This window comes from Aptenodytes patagonicus, chromosome 11 (assembly GCF_965638725.1).
Source record: "Aptenodytes patagonicus chromosome 11, bAptPat1.pri.cur, whole genome shotgun sequence".
Taxonomy (NCBI): Eukaryota; Metazoa; Chordata; class Aves; order Sphenisciformes; family Spheniscidae; genus Aptenodytes; species Aptenodytes patagonicus.
This window is the reverse complement of record NC_134959.1, coordinates 78,757-97,736: the sequence shown is the minus strand read 5'-3', so window position 1 is coordinate 97,736 and position 18,980 is coordinate 78,757. Positions and strand designations below refer to the sequence as shown.

Genomic DNA, 18,980 nt, shown 5'->3' with positions numbered 1-18,980 from the left:
GGCAACTGTTATAACGTTGTACTGAAAGGCACACAGTGGTTGCTTATCAGGCATTACTGCACTGACTGAGGAAGTTGCTTGTCCTCTGCTTGAGATTTTTTGTAAAGTACAACTTGTCTTGTCTTTACTTGTTCTTGACAATAACTAATTTTGCATGTTACAGCTGTGTTGCTGTTTGTACTCAGCTGAGAATGAAGAACAAATGGAAAGTAAATGCTAATGTCCCCTTTTTCTTCAGAAAAGCCATGTCAAGTGGAACAGTTAGATCGCATCCTGCTCTCTGGAGTCTATAATGTACGCAAAGGAAAGACCCAGTTGCACAAGTGGGCAGAGCGCCTGGTAATTCTCTGTGGTACGTGCCTCATTGTGTCCTCTGTGAAAGACAGCCACACAGGGAAGATGCACATCTTGCCTCTCGTTGGAGGGAAGGTAAGACTTTATTTGGTTAACTTCCTGTGGCTTAGAAAGGAAGAAGGGATTACAATGATGGGTATTATCCACAAGAGGTTAATCTAGGCTTTTGTAACAAATTACTGCATTAACATGTGCAGAGAGGTGTACAACCCCTTTCTACTTGCTCTGCTTAGGTAGTAGTCTTAAGGCTAATAAAACGAAGAGACACTAGTTCTGCTTTCACATTACTAGCCAATGTTGTGAACGGGCATTCTGGAAATTACTACTTCTTGGATCTACTTCAGCAGAAATATGTTAAGAAGGACTTGGCCTTTCAATACTTAAAGGGGGCTTATAAGAAAGATGGGGATGATTTTTTTTTAGTAGGGCCTGTTGCGATAGGACAAGGGGTAATGGTTTTAAACTAAAAGAGGGTAGATTTAGACTAGACAGAAGGAAGAAATTTTTTACGCTGAGGGTGGTGAAACACTGGCCCAGGTTGCCCAGAGAGGTGGTGGATGCCCCGTCCCTGGAAACATTCAAGGTCAGGTTGGACGGGGCTCTGAGCAACCTGACCTAGTTGAAGATGTCCCTGCTCATGGCAGGGGCGTTGGACTAGATGGCCTTTGAAAGTCCCTTCCAACCCAAACTATTCTATGATTCTATGATTTACTTCTGTGTTTCTCTCCAATAACTTTACAACTGTGTTTTCAGCAAAATGTAATGTTACTGGTAGTCGACAATACCTCACCCTAGACTTCAGATCCATTGTAATTGCTGGAGTTTAGGCAGACTTGTTTTGTTTTCAATTCTCCCTTTGCAGGTGGAAGAGATGAAACGTCGGCAGTACACACTTGCTTTCACATCTGCTGGAGCACAAGCTCAAACATACCATGTTTCCTTCGAAACGCTGGCAGAGTGCCAGCGGTGGCACCGACAGGCATCCACGGTGAGGCCCTGGAGACTGCGGTAGTTTGGGTGGTGGATACACAGGGGTAAGAAGGGTTTTCTGATGTAGGCTTGGTACGCAGGCAGGGATGAAGCTATGGTGCTGGAGAAAGTACCCAGGACACTTTCCAGCTTTCTTCATTTCTTACATGCTCAGGACTACAGAGACTTTCTTTTAGCCTTCTCTTCTCTCTCTGCCTGTGCAACAACGTAGAGTAGTAGGTTCTGCATTTTTCCACCCCTGCTGCACCTATTGGGAGTGGCTAATCACAAGTCACTAGAACAAACCCCAGGGACTGGCTGACTTTACAGCCGTAGAAACCTATAAATTGCACCTATTGCCATACTTTAATCTGCCTGAACTGTGGCCTGGGCTGGCATGGGGCTAGCCTGATTGGTTTGAGTTAACACAGAGATCATAGGTCAGCAAGGGAAGTGTAGTTTGTTCAGAGCTGCATCTTTATTCCACAGTAAAATACAATTAGATGGCAATAGCTTAATGCTGAGCCACGCTTTGACCTCATGTATATATATAATATTATGAAGTATGAAATGAGTTCAGGATAAAGCAGGTCATAAAATCTGGAAGGAAGCACCGAAGACCTTGAAACAAAGCATGCTTAATGAAAGGAGATCTGATATTTGCAAAGACTTTATGAAATGCTGCAAAACTGTAATTTATGAAGCCTTTTCATCATCACAGGTTATGTTTCCAATATTATACCCTGAACAAGCCAATAAAAGAAAGTGGGAAGAGGTAGCTAGTCCAAGCAGAGGTTCTGTAAACCTTAAAGGTCTGAACTGGAAAGTCAACTGCTTCCTGTTGCTGCTTGCATCTGTGGAAGGCACTCAGAGATCATGCTTTCTCAGCAGAGTTTCCTCAGCCAAAGATATGTTTTTCTCAATTAGGTTGGCTCTCTTACGGTCTAGCTTTTAGGCCGTGCCCATTGCACATATAGAGCAGGGCTTTCGGTGCATCCTAGTTGGTATCCAGATATGCATCCTTGTCAGGGGGCTTGCAGAAACAATAGTAGCAAATGGCATAAACTCATACTCCGTGGGCTGTTTCCTGTGTGGACTCTACCTGGTGGGTATAAGGGGGTTCTTTCATGTTCTTGCAGATTGTTTGCTACTTGCATTCTTTGGCCTTCCATTAGACTTTCAGAGAAAAATTGTTGCACAGCTGCAGCTCTTCCTCCTTCTTTTCAGGTTGTGTCTATGCGACTTAGCATGGTTGATCTTTCATGCTACAGCCTTGAGGAAGTACCTGAGCACCTCTTCTACAGTCAAGACATCATCTACCTCAACCTACGACACAATTTTATGAGATCAAGTGGAGCAGGGAGTCTTGACTCTCTTTGCAGGTCTGCAAAGAATTATTTTTCTTCTACATTTGGAGTTCTTGACATGTGCATCCAGGGATGAAGAGGAGGGGGAGTGTATTGCCCATTCTCGTGGGATGGTAAAAAGATTGATCTCCAGGAAGCTCTAACAAATGAGGGGGCTAGGAAGCAGAACTGAACAGTGCAGGCAGGCATAAGCTTCCAACCATTTACAGTATTCATTAACTCCCTTCCACAGATTCTTTGTGCTAAGTTTGATCAGAGATGAGCCTTGTGGAGCGATATGCCATTTGTATGGACAAGATGCAATAGTAATATAAGGCTGCTTGCTAAACAGAGAACATTCTGGGGTATAAAATAAAAGGTGAGGGAAAGCATAATGCTGCTGTTGTGGGTAAGTGTTTGTAGGAAGAAGTGCAGATCTGAAAAAGCCTGTTTTGGTAAGTTCTTAATGTACACTTGGAATTGGCAGAGGGCCTGTGAGACTCCAGCTTTGCTTTGGGAACTTGTAATGATCTGCTTTTAAGAGAGTAGCAGTTGTGTGATGGTATGGAAGCATGATGTAGTCATCTTAGGTAAGTGAAGGAGTCTTACAAAAATATTTTTAAATTAATTCCTGACAACCATAAAAATCTAGAGGAAGATTAGTCTGTTGATATCTACTCTAGCCATGCTAAAAAGAATTCAAGGAGTTGCTCTATGAATTTCGAAAGCCATTAGGAAGCCTGCAGTAATGTTGTCAAATGACTCTGTTTGGAACACGTTGTGCCTTAAGAAAAATGTATTTGGAGAAACTTTGCAAAACTGCAGGTTTTTGTTTTGTTTTGTTTTGTTTGTTGTGGTTTGGTTTTGTTTTGTTTATCTCTAGGGGCCTATTACCAGGTTATTTCATTTTTCTTCCTACAGAGTAATGAGATACCTAGGTATCCATGAGGGTATACAGGGAAAAAAAATTGCTCACCCATGGGAATTCTTTGCAGTTTCATCGAGAGCCAGAGTCTAGTCTGGTTTTGTTTTAATTCCAAACTTGTTTAAATGTTTTCTAACAGCTGAATTGTAATAGATTGTTATTGGAAAAGCTGCTTAAAATAATTCAAGATTTTGCTTTCTACTTCTCTCTTCAAATACATTGTGTGATGTTGAAAACCGTATCAGAACTTTATTTTCTAAAATGCGGTATCCTTGGTTCACAGGATCAGCAAAGGGGCTTGAAATTTCTTTTGACCTTGCATGTAGTCAACAAGAGATCTGACATGTCAGAAACTCGACTCTTTTCCTGGCAGTGACTATGTCTGATGAAGCTGAAATCCTCAAACAAACAAAAGCCATAAAAGAAGCCCTCACTTCACACAATCTTGAATAAACAGGTAGCATTAGGTAGCCCACATAAGGCTGCTCATTGCCTTTTGAAAAGATTTTCTTTCTGAGGTTTTTAGGATGTTTATCAGGTCGCAGCCCCAAATGAAGAAACTTGCTCACTTGCAGTAGGTGTTATCAGTGCCTAGAGATTGATAATTCTGAACAGCAGAATTTTTTGCAATGATCAGATCTCTTCCTCTGAGGAAATCTTTGAGGCTTTAGGAGTCTAATTAACTATAACTATAATAATGGAACAAAAATAATTAAAAGGGAAATGTTAAGCAAAGGAAATTAAATAACCCGACCTGTTTTGTTACGTCTCCTAGCTTATTTTTTATGTAACACAGACTTTCAAGTATCTCCCTTTTCTGGAAAACTTTATCAAGTCTGATCTTCATTGATAAGTGTGTGTGTGTGCGCACATGCATGTGTATACATATGCATGTCTATTATCACTATTCTAGCTAGTTGATACAGAGTTGTACTGGGATGCTTTGGCAGCAGAGCAGGATGTTGCGTTAAATTGGGAATATTTCAGGCCAGCACCAGTTTGGGCTGCTGAATGATCATCCCATTGAGGATTTGTTGCTGTGTTTCCACACCTCTTCACTGAAATCTCCATATGCCCTGTGATAGCACAGACCAAAACTTGAGGAGCCGTAACGATTTCAGGATCCTTATTCCCTATAATACATGGTTCATGTATACAACTTGAATGAGAGTTGGGTTTGCATTCCATTCCTACATCCCTACTGCTTGAGAATATTGGGGCAAAGGAGAAGGAACAGAAGGGGAACTCAAAAGGCTTTTTACTATTGTCCTCCCCATTGAATGTGACAGTCTGCTTGAGGAGTCTCAGACAAACCTGTATCATGTGCCAGTTTCCCTCCAGCTTTTGGAAACTTTTATGCCCCTTTTGTGTTTGCTTTGATGTTGTTGCAGAGGGATGAATTCTAAAAATTCGTTATGCTGTTGCGTTTAATGCCTTTCTTCTTGGGGCAGCTTCTCACCGCACTCTGCTAATGACAGAGAAAGAGCTGCTTGGTGTTAAGGACAGGTGCCATAGAAAAAGTCATTGTAGAACTCCAGAGAAAGCAGTTTCATTAAAGTGTTTTCTGATTCCAAAACCTGAGAAGTGTGATCTTTCCTAAATCTCTTGAGGTTGAACCAGTTAATGAGAAAGTTCAAATCTGTAGGTTTATCCTCATTGTTTCCTTCTTTTCCGTTATTGTTGTGAAATTCTGTGTGCAAGTTCTTGATTTTTGTATCATTGTTAGATCTTTGCATCATACAATACATTCCCTTTAGGAAGGCTATTACCAATAGAGCATCTTTCTCTTTGGCTTTCAGTTGCATTACAAGAGAGTCTGTTTGTGGCTGCAGCAAACATAAAATGCCTATGCCCTTATTTATATGACAGGGTGCTTTTTCAAAGCAAACAACCCATGTCCAAGTTTCAGATATGCTCCCTCTTTTTTAAAAAAAAAAAACAAACCTCCAAAGATTGTAAAGCAAAATGGAGAAATATAATGCATAGTTCCTACACAGATCATTCCAAGTATTCTGAATCTGAAAAAGGAGTCTCTATAAAGAAGAAAAAATTTCAAAACCTTTCAGTCTTATACTTCAAGACATCTCAAGCTAGCAGTAATATTCACCCTCAAGCTAATTAACCTTGGTTTTGTTACCTATATTAAAAAATTTGCTTCAAAGTAAGAGCTATTCACCATTGCCTAGCAAAAAGTATGGTAGGTGGAGCAGATGAATGAGCTATGTTTCCAGGCAGTACTTCTCTGGTACATTACATTAGATTTGCAATTGTCTGATAAAAGTATATTAATTTCCCCACTGAATTAATTTCTGATGGTTCCAGTTTGGGATGGGGAGTTATTACTTGGGGAAAAATACTTTTGTTTCCTGTAGAAAGAGGTAGGAACATTTTGAGAAGAACCTCTTGCATGTTACCCCAACCCATGCTCAATTTCTTCTCTCTGTTTGGACCTAGCACAGTGATAGAAGGAGCTGGAATAGGCAACCATCTGTTAAGCGCAGGTGGGACTGTAGTGACTGTGAGGGCTGTGTCAGTACTTGTGTGGCTGTACCTATGGTACAGTCTGCCAAGCAAGTGGCACTTTAGACGTGGAATCTCTTCCAAGGACCTATGGATGGAGGTCTTGGAGCTTCCCAGCATGAAGTCAGCGCTTTCCTGGTTTTCCCTTTTACAACTCTGCTAGGCCTTCTGTTGTGCCTAGCTTGAAAAGGGTGTTCCCCTCTTCTGTTTTATTCTCAGAATAGTTCCAGCTAATGTTTTCAGCTCCTGTTTTCCCAAGCTGCATAATTGTAGACTGTTACTCTAAATAATTCTTTGAAGGTAAATTTTTTGAACTGAGTATTTTTAGTCTCCTTAATCTTAGTAACAGTCACTAGGAGGAAGCCTGTCGGGAATCAGGGTAGAAGGTTGTTATCAGTTTCTGCAGTAAAACCATGGTATTTGATCACTTTCAGCATTACCACTGAGATACAAAATATCAGTGACAAAAATATTTGTGCAGAAACTCCCATAATGAGTTAGCTGACTGTATCTCCAGTGTACAAAGACTTAAAAATTCTTTGTCTGGTTTTGTATGTTTTTGCCTTGAGATCATGGAGGTTTGTGAATTAACTAGTGTTCTTGCCAATAGGTTTTCTCAGTTGAAGAGCCTGAATCTGTCTCATAATAGACTCGGAGAGTTTCCTGTATCACTGTGCGAGATCTCTACTCTGACAGAGCTTAATATTTCCTGTAATGGACTTCATTACTTGCCAAGCCAGATTGGCAAACTGTTGAAGTGAGTATATTCTTTTTATCTGTGGTTATAAACATCCTTGGTGCTTCAGTTGAGCACAGCTGACCTGAAGGTACTACTTATAAAAGTATGAGTGCTGGGACAGCCTGTTCTGCCTGCCCATGAAGACTAAATGATGGATTTGACTCCAGTAGAAGGTCGAGAACCAAGATGTCCAATAAGGTTTCTTTTTCCTTGAAAATGAAGATATCGCAGTATGTTTATACAGTTGCCATTTTAAGTCACTGGTATATAGCAAGTTATCATTCATCATTTGTGACTTCCTGCCTATTCTACTAGCTATGTAAAATATATTAGTGTAAATCAGTTTTCTAAGAGAGGAGATTAATGGATTTTGCCTATTTTGGAGTGGCCTAGGAAGACACTTAACAGTCAGTTATGATACCTTGAATCACAGGCGCCACCTTGCTGAACTAGAGTAAACGTGAAGGCTTCTAAGCCTATGAATATACTCTCACTTAAAGTTTAGAAAACTTGAAGCTTTTTATGTTCTCGGGGGTGGGGTGGGGGGTGTTTTGGGGGTTTGTTTTTACTTTGGGGTGACTTGTATGAGTTCTTGCGGGTTTATGTCCAATTTTTATGTAAATTTGAATGCATCTCGTTCTCTTTGCAACTGCTGCCATCTTGCATCCCTTGCCTGCTTTCTTGTAATTTCCTTCCTACGTTATCTTCTAAATTTTTTTTAAACTACTGTTATGGTGGTGCCTTGTCGGTTAAACATAAGTATTGTTATGTTTACGTAAAAACAGTTAAGAGTTTTTAAAGATCATGCTGTCAGGGACATTTCCAGAAGCTGTAGATTAGTACAGTGAAACATCTATGGAGATCAGCTAGGCTTTGTAGAACTAGGGGAAAATATATATGCCTCTCAAATTCTGAGGCCTAGCCTGTGGACCTTATTTATACAAGCAAGAGCATGCTGGTTATATTGCTGCAGTATTCATAAATGTCTTACACAAAAGGGACTGCAGATTTCTTAACTGTATGCAAGTTTTAAAGTATAAGGGTACCTTATAGAACCAAAGACAGTCTCAGGTGCAATTTCTTAATCGCTACTATTAAAACATTACAGCTGCTGATGTAGAAAAGATGAGGAAACATGATGCAGATGAAGCATTGTCTGAAGACAATTGTATTGTTTCTCAAATAAGTTAATGCGCATTTTTCTGCAGCTGCAGAGGTGTGTGACTTTCTGAATTTCTGTTTATTATTTGTATTTAATATTTTCAATACTGATGCAGTTTCTATTAAAGTTTTAATTTATTGTATAAAACTTTTCTGTGGTAACTTCTCACAGAGGTCTAGTGATTTTTGTCAGCATTAGTATGTTTTGATAGCTTTCTACTGAATTGGTTGCTTTTTGTGTTAGAAAGAGGATTTTAACATGGAAATACTTGGGCAATCTCCTCTGAAAATTTTGTCTTACAGTGTTTGCTGGAGTAAAAACCTTCTCCATTTTCCCCAGTGGCTACCCAGAATGCATAAAAGCTTAAGCTTAGGTAAATTTAATTGCAAGACTATTATTGCACGTTTAGATAAATGTTGGTATTGAGCTATTGGTTCATTGTGGCCTGCTCTTCCTCCAGCTTCTATCTTTAAAAAAGGAGTATCTGCAGCTACGCTGGATGTAAGCAAGTCATTTCCAGAGCGATCTTTTAGCCATATGCAAACTGTGAGGAAAAAGCTGTATGCAGGCTTACGGTTTTCAGAGGTTTACAACTTAATTATGGGTCCAGCCATCTTCATGACCCCCTTGAGCCCTTATTCATAAGAACTTTTTATGGCCCCAGATTGCATTTCTACCACCGCTAAACACTGTTCAGAAAGTTCTTTGTTGGAACATAATCATAATGAGGGAATTATATTTTGGGGATTTGAGTCTCAAAAGCCATGTAAACTTTAAAACAATTCATCTTGCAACAGAAAGCTACCCTATTCTTTTCTGAGTGTCTGAAAGGACAACTGGAATGTAAAAATCTGTTACCAGTGTGTTAGTGTGGTAGGAATTGTGATTAAACTGTGCCGTAAGTGCCACAGATGTGAATAAGTGCCATAATAGTGATATGAGATTCCAGCGATTGGATGATGAAGGTGCAGTTGATCTTTATTGTTTCTTATGAGACAGGTCTGTTACTGTTGTAATTTTTGGTTTTAGATTGTCATAGGTCTTTTAAAGATTGTCCAGCATGCTAAGTGAGGAGTTCTTAATTTGTAGAAAACCAAGTGATTAAGTAAATATCTTTCATTTACAACGTAAGTACTGATTTGTATTTTGCTCATGTTAACTTACAGTCTTTGGCACAACTGGAAGTTTACCTCCAAAATAATTTAGGAACTATTTGGTATTGCATACATGCAGTTCCAAGCCTATTACATGTGTAATAAAAGTACTCCAGTAATTTTATGTGTATAAGAATAAAATTAGCTGTTAGGTACCTTTAAAAAATAACCACACTGAGACCAGCTAGCTATACGAGGAAATTCACTGGAAATGTTAAATATGATGTTCACTACTCTTTGCTGAATTATTTTCTCTTTTTCACTGCTGCAGTCTCCAGACCTTCTGGCTTGATGGGAATTTCCTCACATCCTTACCAGAAGAACTGGGAAGTCTGCAACAGCTCAGCTGTCTTGGACTTTCCTTCAATAACTTCTGTGAACTGCCAGCAATTTGTGAGAAACTCATCATCTTAGACAAACTAGCCCTGGCAGGGAACTTGCTAGAGACCCTGGACCTTGCAGTGCTGAACCGAATGAGTCACATCAAAAGTGTGGACCTGAGGTAAGGGGGGGAAACTTGCATGTGTGTATAAAGCAGATTGCTACTTTACATTTACAGCAGAGGAGCTGTGTAACTTCTAGTACATTTTGCAGGGTTTTTTTCTCTTACTGATTCTTTAGCTTTTAGGGAGTTCTGTTTCTGAGGGTGTGCAGAATTCACTTAGAGAAACAAGGTTAACTGAGCAATGCCTTAAGCAACTGAATGTGACTCAGTCCTCTAGTTTCCTCTTTTGATATGCTGTTACTATGAGCTTCGGTAGCTCTTTGATCTCTCCTACGCTTTTTTGCGCACACACACCCCCTGCCCCCAAGATGTGATCCTGATTCTCCAGACTGCCAACTGCAGAGCTCTCAGAAAGGGACAAAGAACTTTTTGTCTGTGGCAAGGCAGTCTAGTATCTAGTCTCTGCATTAGCTTCCTGTGTCAGTGCAAAGTAGCTGTCCCGTGGCCTGGCTTCTAATTTCTAGACTGGTCTTCAGAATCTCTTAAACATTGGGGAATAAGTAAGATGATTTCACATAGCAGTGCAGAGGAAATGTTTTTCTTCATATTCACTGCCTGAAATCCACCATTGCTCCTCACACATTTCACTGTGCTCACCTTTGGCATTAGCCTTCACCAGAACTCTTCCTTTCCTTTTCTTTCTTTTCTTACTGATGTCCAGTGTTCGGTGTCCTATTTTCTGACTTTGTAACTTATCTCTGAGTGTTTAGGCTGAACAACCTGAAGAGAGCAGCAGCTGACACTCTGGAGGGGAACAAGTCTGTGACTTACATGGATTTACGAGACAATCAGATGACAGATCTGGATCTGAGCTCCTTGGGCAGCCTGGAGCAGCTGCACTGTGAGCGGAATAAGCTGAAAGAGTTGACACTGAGTGGCTTCTCCCTTCGGGCCCTTTATGCCAGCAGCAACTGTACGTCTCTTTGCCTTCTTCACCTGCCTTCTTCCTTCAAGCCCTGGGAACAAAGGAAAACAGCCCTTTGCCCTCACCCACACAAAAAAAATACTTACACTGATGTTACAGTAGTGAAACTGTATGTGATGGGTCTTCTGGGGTCAGCTCCTAGGGATCACATACGCATGTATGTGCACAGGCTGTGTAACAGGGGGAGGTTGTGGTGTTGAGTAACTGTCCAAGAAATTCATATTCCAGTGAGATCTGTTTGGGAGTCCACAAATAAAAGTACAGTTCTCCCTTGTTCTGGTGCACCACGTGGCAGATGGAGAGACAGGATAGTGAGAAGCTGTAGTGCCATATGGCAGATGTATGAAGTGTGAACTCTGTCTTGGGAAGGATGAGTAGAGACCTTGGGTATCCATAAAGTAAGACTATGAGTCTCGCTAGCTAGTCTGTCTGCTTCTCTGTGCTGTTTTCCCCCTGAAGCTCTGCAATCATAATTATTTGCTTTACTTAATCAGGTCTGACAGCTGTCAATGTTTATCCGGTTCCTGGTCAACTGACATATCTAGAACTCTCTCAGTAAGTGACTATACACCACAGAATATAAAGCAAGTATCTGGACACCTTTGCTGTTTTCTGCAGAAATTTTCTGGAGCTTTTAAGCTTTTGAAAGAGTTAAGAGCAATTGAGGAAAGGCACTCTATCTTCACTGGAAAGCCCAGCACTGAAGAATGATGAAAGTTTCCCAGACCAGAAGCCCCTCTGAACCAGTATGACCTGTCTAGGTGACTGGCTGTCCTTCAGCTGTAGGCTGTAATTGGCAAAAAAAGCCAAGCAGGGACCACTGAACTTGTGGCAGCTTACTGGGCTGAATGGTGGGAATCTGTGGAACAAACCTTTAGAGTAGCTGCCAGTGATCTCTGCTGTTGGCTTTGTTCCCTACGTCTGCCCTTGGAGCAGCGTTGAGAGACCTGTAAGATAGGTCCCAGAGGACCTGATTACCTTTTGCTTCAGTTCTGGGTTGAAGCATGATAGCAGGATAGCATAGGGTAGCCTGTTCTGCTGATGTCAGTGCTGTAAACAAAAAGCCTGTTCATCAGAGCCTTACATCAGTACTTTCTACCAATCGTGCACCAGCTCAGTTTGCATTACACAGCTAGCCGTGAGATAAATTCCACGTGACTAGCTCGGATACTGTTGTTCATTTTCTGCCTATTGTTTTTGGTTTGGCTGTCACTGATGTCATGCAGTATTCAAACAGGGTATGTTCCATATGGAGTGCTGGTGTCTAGCTTTTCCCCCCTTGCTTTTCTCAGCAATCAACTGCAGTGTGTCCCAGACTGGGCCTGTGAAGCAAAGAAACTGGAAGTTTTGGATGTGAGCTACAACCTCCTTGTGGAGCTTCCATCGAGGTCAGCAAACCTTCTTCTTATACAGAGCTGAGCTTTCTTCTATGGTGAGCTGACTGGGAACAGAGAAGCAGTGCTATTCCAGTTGCTTTATTTCTTGTTGTGCAGAGATATAATCCACTTACTTTCTCTGTGCAGCATCAAAAATACTCTGTATCCAAATGTTGGAAAGAATTGACTTCCAAATCAGCTTCTTGAATAACAGGGGCTAGGTAATTTCATCATAGAATCATAGAATCATTAAGGTTGGAAAAGACCTCCAAGATCGAGTCCAATCGTCAACCCAACACCACCACCCACTAAACCATGTCCCTACGCGCCTCATCTACACGTCTTTTAAATACCTCCAGGGATGGGGACTCAACCACTTCCCTGGGCAGCCTGTTCCAATGTTTAACCGCTCTTTCAGTAAAGAAATTTTTCCTCATGTCCAGTCAAAACCTCCCCTGGCACAACTTGAGGCCATTTCCTCTTGTCCTATCACTAGTTACTTGGGAGAAGAGACCGACCCCCACCTCGCTACAGCCTCCTTTCAGGGAGTTGTAGAGGCTCAGGTCTCCCCTGAGCCTCCTTTTCTCCAGGCTGAACAACCCCAGTTCCCTCAGCCGCTCCTCATAAGACTTGTTCTCCAGACCCTTCACCAGCTTCGTTGCCCTTCTCTGGACACGCTCCAGCACCTCAACGTCCTTCTTGTAGTGAGGGGCCCAAACTGAACACAGTATTCGAGGTGCAGCCTCACCAGTGCCGAGTACAGGGGCACGATCACTTCCCTACTCCTGCTGGCCACACTATTTCTGATACATCCTATGCTTCTGGCTTCTACTGCAGCTGGTTGCACCTGAAGTAGAACACACTGCTATGATTCATTTGTGTTACCACAGTGTCTGTGAACACGGGTTATAGGTGAGGCCCTAATATGCCTTGCATTGCCCTGCAGAGATTTCATCTGTTACCTTTCATAGGGAGATATCACAGAGATACGATATAGATGATCTCAAAGGTAGCTTTCACAACACATCATCAGCCAACTCCTTTCTCCCTGTTTCCCTTTCGGTTTGTGCAGAAATGTAGTAAAGGGGAGCCAAGAATTAATATAATTTTGCAGATATTTATAATGACTTCTCCAAGGTACACGGGATGTCATGGGAAGAAGCAAAGCACAAATGTTCTTAGCCTAACAAGTGTGTTTGGTGAGGGTGTGATTGTAATGAATGAGACACAGTGTCTAGGGTAAGCTATATTGAAATTGAACGCAAGGGTGGATTACAGTGATGCAGAAATGCAGAGAGCAGGTTGAACTATATCACATAAGGGGATATAGTTCATTGTGAAGTTGTCTTTTAGTTATCTGAAAACAGAATTGTGTCAGTGGTGCACAACAGTGTTGAGTGGAGAAACGCAAGCCAGCTATGGATGAGTCAGCTTAAATAAGGATATTGGTGTATCTACATTTGAATGGCTTTTTTTCCCAGTATAATTAGCTTTGAGAAGCCACAGCATACAGAAAGAAACTGAATTAATTGGCCCGCATGGAGCAGTGCACTAATGCAGCTTTAGCATTTCATGCTTCAAAGCTGTTCTGTACAGGTCTCTCAGAATATAGTCCCAAATTATCACCTCACCCAAATGGGCAGGGTGGTTCTAGGTTATCTGACCACATCTGGACATAGCCTTTCTCAAAATTCCTGCAAGCAATTCTCTGCAGGAATGGGGATAGAGGCCTTTTCCTTCAATAAGCACTCAATTCTGAAGAATGTGACAACAGCCTCAGAAGTAATACAGGAGTGCTAGGCAGCCTGTTAAAGCTCTGAATTTAAGTTGGCACAGATGAAGCACTTCTTTCTGCCTACAAGTGAAAACAGGCGTTTAAATCCATCCTTTGTGACTTCTCTTTTTTTGTCTGCCTGAGAGAATGCTAGGCATATGCACACAGACTCATATCACGAGTTACTGATCTGCAGTAGCATAGAGGGAAATGTAGATATGCTTCCAAGCATTCAGAGTGACTGAGGCACCTTACCATGTGTGTTTTTCTGCTTTGTCAGTGTTTACATTTTATGGATCAATGTATTTTGATTTTTCTCTGCTGTACAGTCAAATTATAATGGATTAAATGCTACCTTTTCTAACTCTATGGATTAAATGCTACCTTTTCTAACTCTGTGGATGTGAAGAGGAGTGAACCAAGCTGATATAGAAAACTCTGTGTCTTTCTAGGATCCTCAGAAGCTTGAGCCTTCGGAAGTTGATGGTGGGGCACAATCGTCTGCAGAGCCTTCCACCTCTTCCAGAACACATTCCACTGGAGGTGCTGGACCTTCAGCACAACCTGTTGACTAAACTCCCTGAGATGCTCTTTGTCAAGGCTCTGAAGTGAGTGGCAGTAGTGAGCATCTTTTGTCTGCATTAACCTTTGGAGCTGTAAAGGCTGATAGTGGCATCTGCGTGACTGTCCTTGCAAGGTGCCATTTGCATAAGAGATAATGAGGTGTGCACTTTATGAGGAGGTAATTCAGGTGCCATGAGGGAAGTCATCAAGCTGAGAGAATCAGTCCATGTTACTGTTTAATTACAGGAAAACAGAGGCTTGCCTAACCCAACAGCCAACCAAAGAATTAGCTTCAGTTGCAACTGTTTCTAAGATCATGTTACTGCCTGAAGAGCTTTGTCTTTAAAAGTAGTGCGTAAATTCAGGTGCAAAGGAAAGAAGCCATACAGATTTTCACATACTACAGCAGGAAGTACATCAGGTCATTGGAGAACAGCGAGAAGGACCCTTACAAATGAACAACCCTTCATAACTGTCTATTCAGACATGAGTCAACCCTTCCTTTAAAGACTCTGAGTAAGAGTTTATGTAGTCTGCTTCCACCAGTATTACCCACCCCCTCCACAGGCTCTTCAGTACCCACTGGTTACTGTAAAATGCTGTGTGCATCCACAGTGCTATATAGCTAATAAGTCATTAGTAGACTCAAATCTTAATGTGAGTAGGGATGTTACACTGTGTTGTCTGGCCTCTTGTCTAATGCTGTTGTTCTGTCTACCCTGGCATTTGTATACCTCCTTTTCCTGCTGTTAATGGAGTGGTTTAGATGATGTGAAGTCTGATTTTTGCACTTGCTATGGTTAGCCTCAGGTACCTGAATGCATCTGCAAACAGCCTGGAGTCCTTGCCCTCTGCGTGTACAAGGGAGGAGAGTCTGAGCATGCTGCAGCTGCTTTACTTGACCAATAATAACCTCACAGATCAATGCATCCCTGTCTTGGTGGAACACCCGAGCCTACGGATCCTGCATCTGGCAAACAACAACCTACAGACTTTCCCCGCAAGGTAAATAAGTAAGGCTGGTGGGCGAGATAGTGCTCACCAGGAGGATGTTGCCTGCCTTACTACTATTGTACATGAATCAGCGTCAAAGCAAGATGCTCTCCCTGTGGCTTGATGACAAAAGCCTGCCATTCCTACACACACACTGAGGAATGGCATGTTAAGGGAGATTGGCACAGGGTACTGTTGGCTGCAGTCGTTCCTGTCCTAGTTGTGGTGCATGTGGGGGGTGGGGGTGGGGGCAGTATTTATTCACAACTTCAATGCTACTGGCATGCAGCTTGCTGTGCTGCGTGTTTTCACTTTTCAGTCTTGCCAGAAGGCCCTCAGTCAGACTTGTCTGAACTCCTACCTAATGCAGGTCATATAATTTCATCCATTAATTCATGCACCAGGCTTACGATTTGGAGTTGAAATAGAGATAAATCTATGCTCAGTGTAGAAGCTCAAGAGGCTGGAGACTCCCATGTGTTCCTACTAAGTTATTCCAGTTGCTCTCAGTTATATAAGCCTGCATCTTATTTTTCAGTGAGAATTTTATTTATCTGCTTCTTTTTACCAGTATATCACGCTGTCTTTCTAGTATGAAAACTACATAGTATCAGGTATTTTTTTGTGGTGCAGTCAATCGGCTAGAGGGAAGGAATGTCCTCCAGAGGGACCTTGACAGGCTTGAGGAGTGGGTCCATGTGAACCTCATTAAGTTCAACAAGGCCAAGTGCAAGCTCCTGCACCTGGGTCAGGGCGATTCCCAATATCAGTACAGCCTGGGGAATGAATGGATTGAGAGCAGCCCTGCAGAGGACTTGGAGATACTGGTGCGTGAAAAATTGGATGTGAGCTGGCAATGTGCACTTGCAGCCCAGAAAGCCAGCTGTATCCTGGGCTGCATCAGAAGCGTGACCAGCAGGTGGAGGGAGGGGATTCCCCCCCTCTACTCCACTCTCATGAGACCCCACCTGGAGCACTGCATCTAGCTCTGGGGTCCCCAGTACAAGAAAGAGGTGGACCTGTTGGAGCGGGTCCAGAGGAGAGCCACAGAAATGGTCCAGTGTCTGGAACACCTCTCCTATGAAGACAGGCTGAGAGAGTTGGGGTTGTTCAGCCTGGAGAATGATCTCTGTGTTAACTCAAACCAATCAGGCTAGCCCCATGCCAGCCCAGGCCACAGTTCAGGCAGATTAAAGTATGGCAATAGGTGCAATTTATAGGTTTCTACGGCTGTAAAGTCAGCCAGTCCCTGGGGTTTGTTCTAGTGACTTGTGATTAGCCACTCCCAATAGGTGCAGCAGGGGTGGAAAAATGCAGAACCTACTACTCTACGTTGTTGCACAGGCAGAGAGAGAAGAGAAGGCTAAAAGAAAGTCTCTGTAGTCCTGAGCATGTAAGAAATGAAGAAAGCTGGAAAGTGTCCTGGGTACTTTCTCCAGCACCATAGCTTCATCCCTGCCTGCGTACCAAGCCTACATCAGAAAACCCTTCTTACCCCTGTGTATCCACCACCCAAACTACCGCAGTCTCCAGGGCCTCACCGTGGATGCCTGTCGGTGCCACCGCTGGCACTCTGCCAGCGTTTCGAAGGAAACATGGTATGTTTGAGCTTGTGCTCCAGCAGATGTGAAAGCAAGTGTGTACTGCCGACGTTTCATCTCTTCCACCTGCAAAGGGAGAATTGAAAACAAAACAAGTCTGCCTAAACTCCAGCAATTACAATGGATCTGAAGTCTAGGGTGAGGTATTGTCGACTACCAGTAACATTACATTTTGCTGAAAACACAGTTGTAAAGTTATTGGAGAGAAACACAGAAGTAAATCATAGAATCATAGAATAGTTTGGGTTGGAAGGGACTTTCAAAGGCCATCTAGTCCAACGCCCCTGCCATGAGCAGGGACATCTTCAACTAGGTCAGGTTGCTCAGAGCCCCGTCCAACCTGACCTTGAATGTTTCCAGGGACGGGGCATCCACCACCTCTCTGGGCAACCTGGGCCAGTGTTTCACCACCCTCAGCGTAAAAAATTTCTTCCTTCTGTCTAGTCTAAATCTACCCTCTTTTAGTTTAAAACCATTACCCCTTGTCCTATCGCAACAGGCCCTACTAAAAAAAATCATCCCCATCTTTCTTATTAGCCCCCTTTAAGTATTGAAAGGCCAAGTCCTTCTTAACATATTTCTGCTGAAGTAGATCCAAGAAGTAGTAATTTCCAGAATGCCCGTTCACAACATTGGCTAGTAACGTGAAAGCAGAACTAGTGTCTCTTCGTTTTATTAGCCTTAAGACTACTACCTAAGCAGAGCAAGTAGAAAGGGGTTGTACACCTCTCTGCACATGTTAATGCAGTAATTTGTTACAAAAGCCTAGATTAACCTCTTGTGGATAATACCCATCATTGTAATCCCTTCTTCCTTTCTAAGCCACAGGAAGTTAACCAAATAAAGTCTTACCTTCCCTCCAACGAGAGGCAAGATGTGCATCTTCCCTGTGTGGCTGTCTTTCACAGAGGACACAATGAGGCACGTACCACAGAGAATTACCAGGCGCTCTGCCCACTTGTGCAACTGGGTCTTTCCTTTGCGTACATTATAGACTCCAGAGAGCAGGATGCGATCTAACTGTTCCACTTGACATGGCTTTTCTGAAGAAAAAGGGGACATTAGCATTTACTTTCCATTTGTTCTTCATTCTCAGCTGAGTACAAACAGCAACACAGCTGTAACATGCAAAATTAGTTATTGTCAAGAACAAGTAAAGACAAGACAAGTTGTACTTTACAAAAAATCTCAAGCAGAGGACAAGCAACTTCCTCAGTCAGTGCAGTAATGCCTGATAAGCAACCACTGTGTGCCTTTCAGTACAACGTTATAACAGTTGCCACGTAGCGTGTTTTTAATTTACAGGTAATTACAGACCTTAGCAGACTTATACACTTGCCAAACATCCTTTATTCAGATGCAATAGAAAAGCAATTTCAAACTCTTGTTGAGTCAGCTAAAGTCACAGAAACCATCAAATAAGTGGCTTCTACTGGGCTATGTATCTTTCAATGTATCACATGAGAAAGGCAGACAGAAATGTGGGAAGAGAGCAGAGAAATCCAAGAGACATCCCCAAGGAGTGAAAGAAATATGAAGGCTGCTCTCAGCACTCCAGCAGGTCCAGAGGAGGGCCACGGAAATGGTCCGGTGGCTGGAATACTTCTCCTGTGAAGACAGGCTGAGAGAGTTGGGGTTGTTCAGCCTGGAGAAGAGAAGGCTCCGGGAAGACCTCCCTGCGGCCTTTCAATATATAAAGGGGCTTCTAAGAGAGGCGCAGAGAGACTTTTTACCAAGGCCTGTAGCGACAGGACAAGGGGCAATGGTTTTAAACTGAAAGAGGGTAGATTTAGATTGGACATAAGGAAGAAATGTTTTACGATGAGGGTGGTGAGGCACTGGAACAGGTTGCCCAGAGAAGCTGTGGATGCCCCATCCCTGGAAGTGTTCAAGGCCAGGTTGGGCGGGGCATTGAGCAACCGGGTCTAGTGAAAGATGGCCCTGTCCATGGCAGGGGGGTAGGACTAGATGATCCTTAGAGGTCCCTTCCAACCCAAACCATTCTGTGATTCTATGATTCTAAGTAATGTTTCTCTGGCTAAAATGCATTACTTCATCCCTTATGTTCTCAGC

The 18,980-nt window shown here is 42.5% G+C and overlaps 1 protein-coding gene across 1 annotated transcript in view; it reads left to right on the top strand.

Moving 5' to 3' along the window:
• Positions 1-18,980, top strand: part of PHLPP2 (PH domain and leucine rich repeat protein phosphatase 2) — a 43,570-nt gene that overhangs the window by 16,728 nt on the left and 7,862 nt on the right. Inside the window, exons 4-13 of the mRNA XM_076348843.1 lie at positions 239-429; positions 1,217-1,342; positions 2,551-2,705; positions 6,725-6,871; positions 9,441-9,671; positions 10,385-10,587; positions 11,094-11,154; positions 11,892-11,987; positions 14,202-14,357; positions 15,118-15,318. Of these exons, the coding sequence (XP_076204958.1) occupies positions 239-429; positions 1,217-1,342; positions 2,551-2,705; positions 6,725-6,871; positions 9,441-9,671; positions 10,385-10,587; positions 11,094-11,154; positions 11,892-11,987; positions 14,202-14,357; positions 15,118-15,318 (1,567 nt within the window). The remainder of the gene's footprint in view (positions 1-238; positions 430-1,216; positions 1,343-2,550; positions 2,706-6,724; positions 6,872-9,440; positions 9,672-10,384; positions 10,588-11,093; positions 11,155-11,891; positions 11,988-14,201; positions 14,358-15,117; positions 15,319-18,980) is intronic.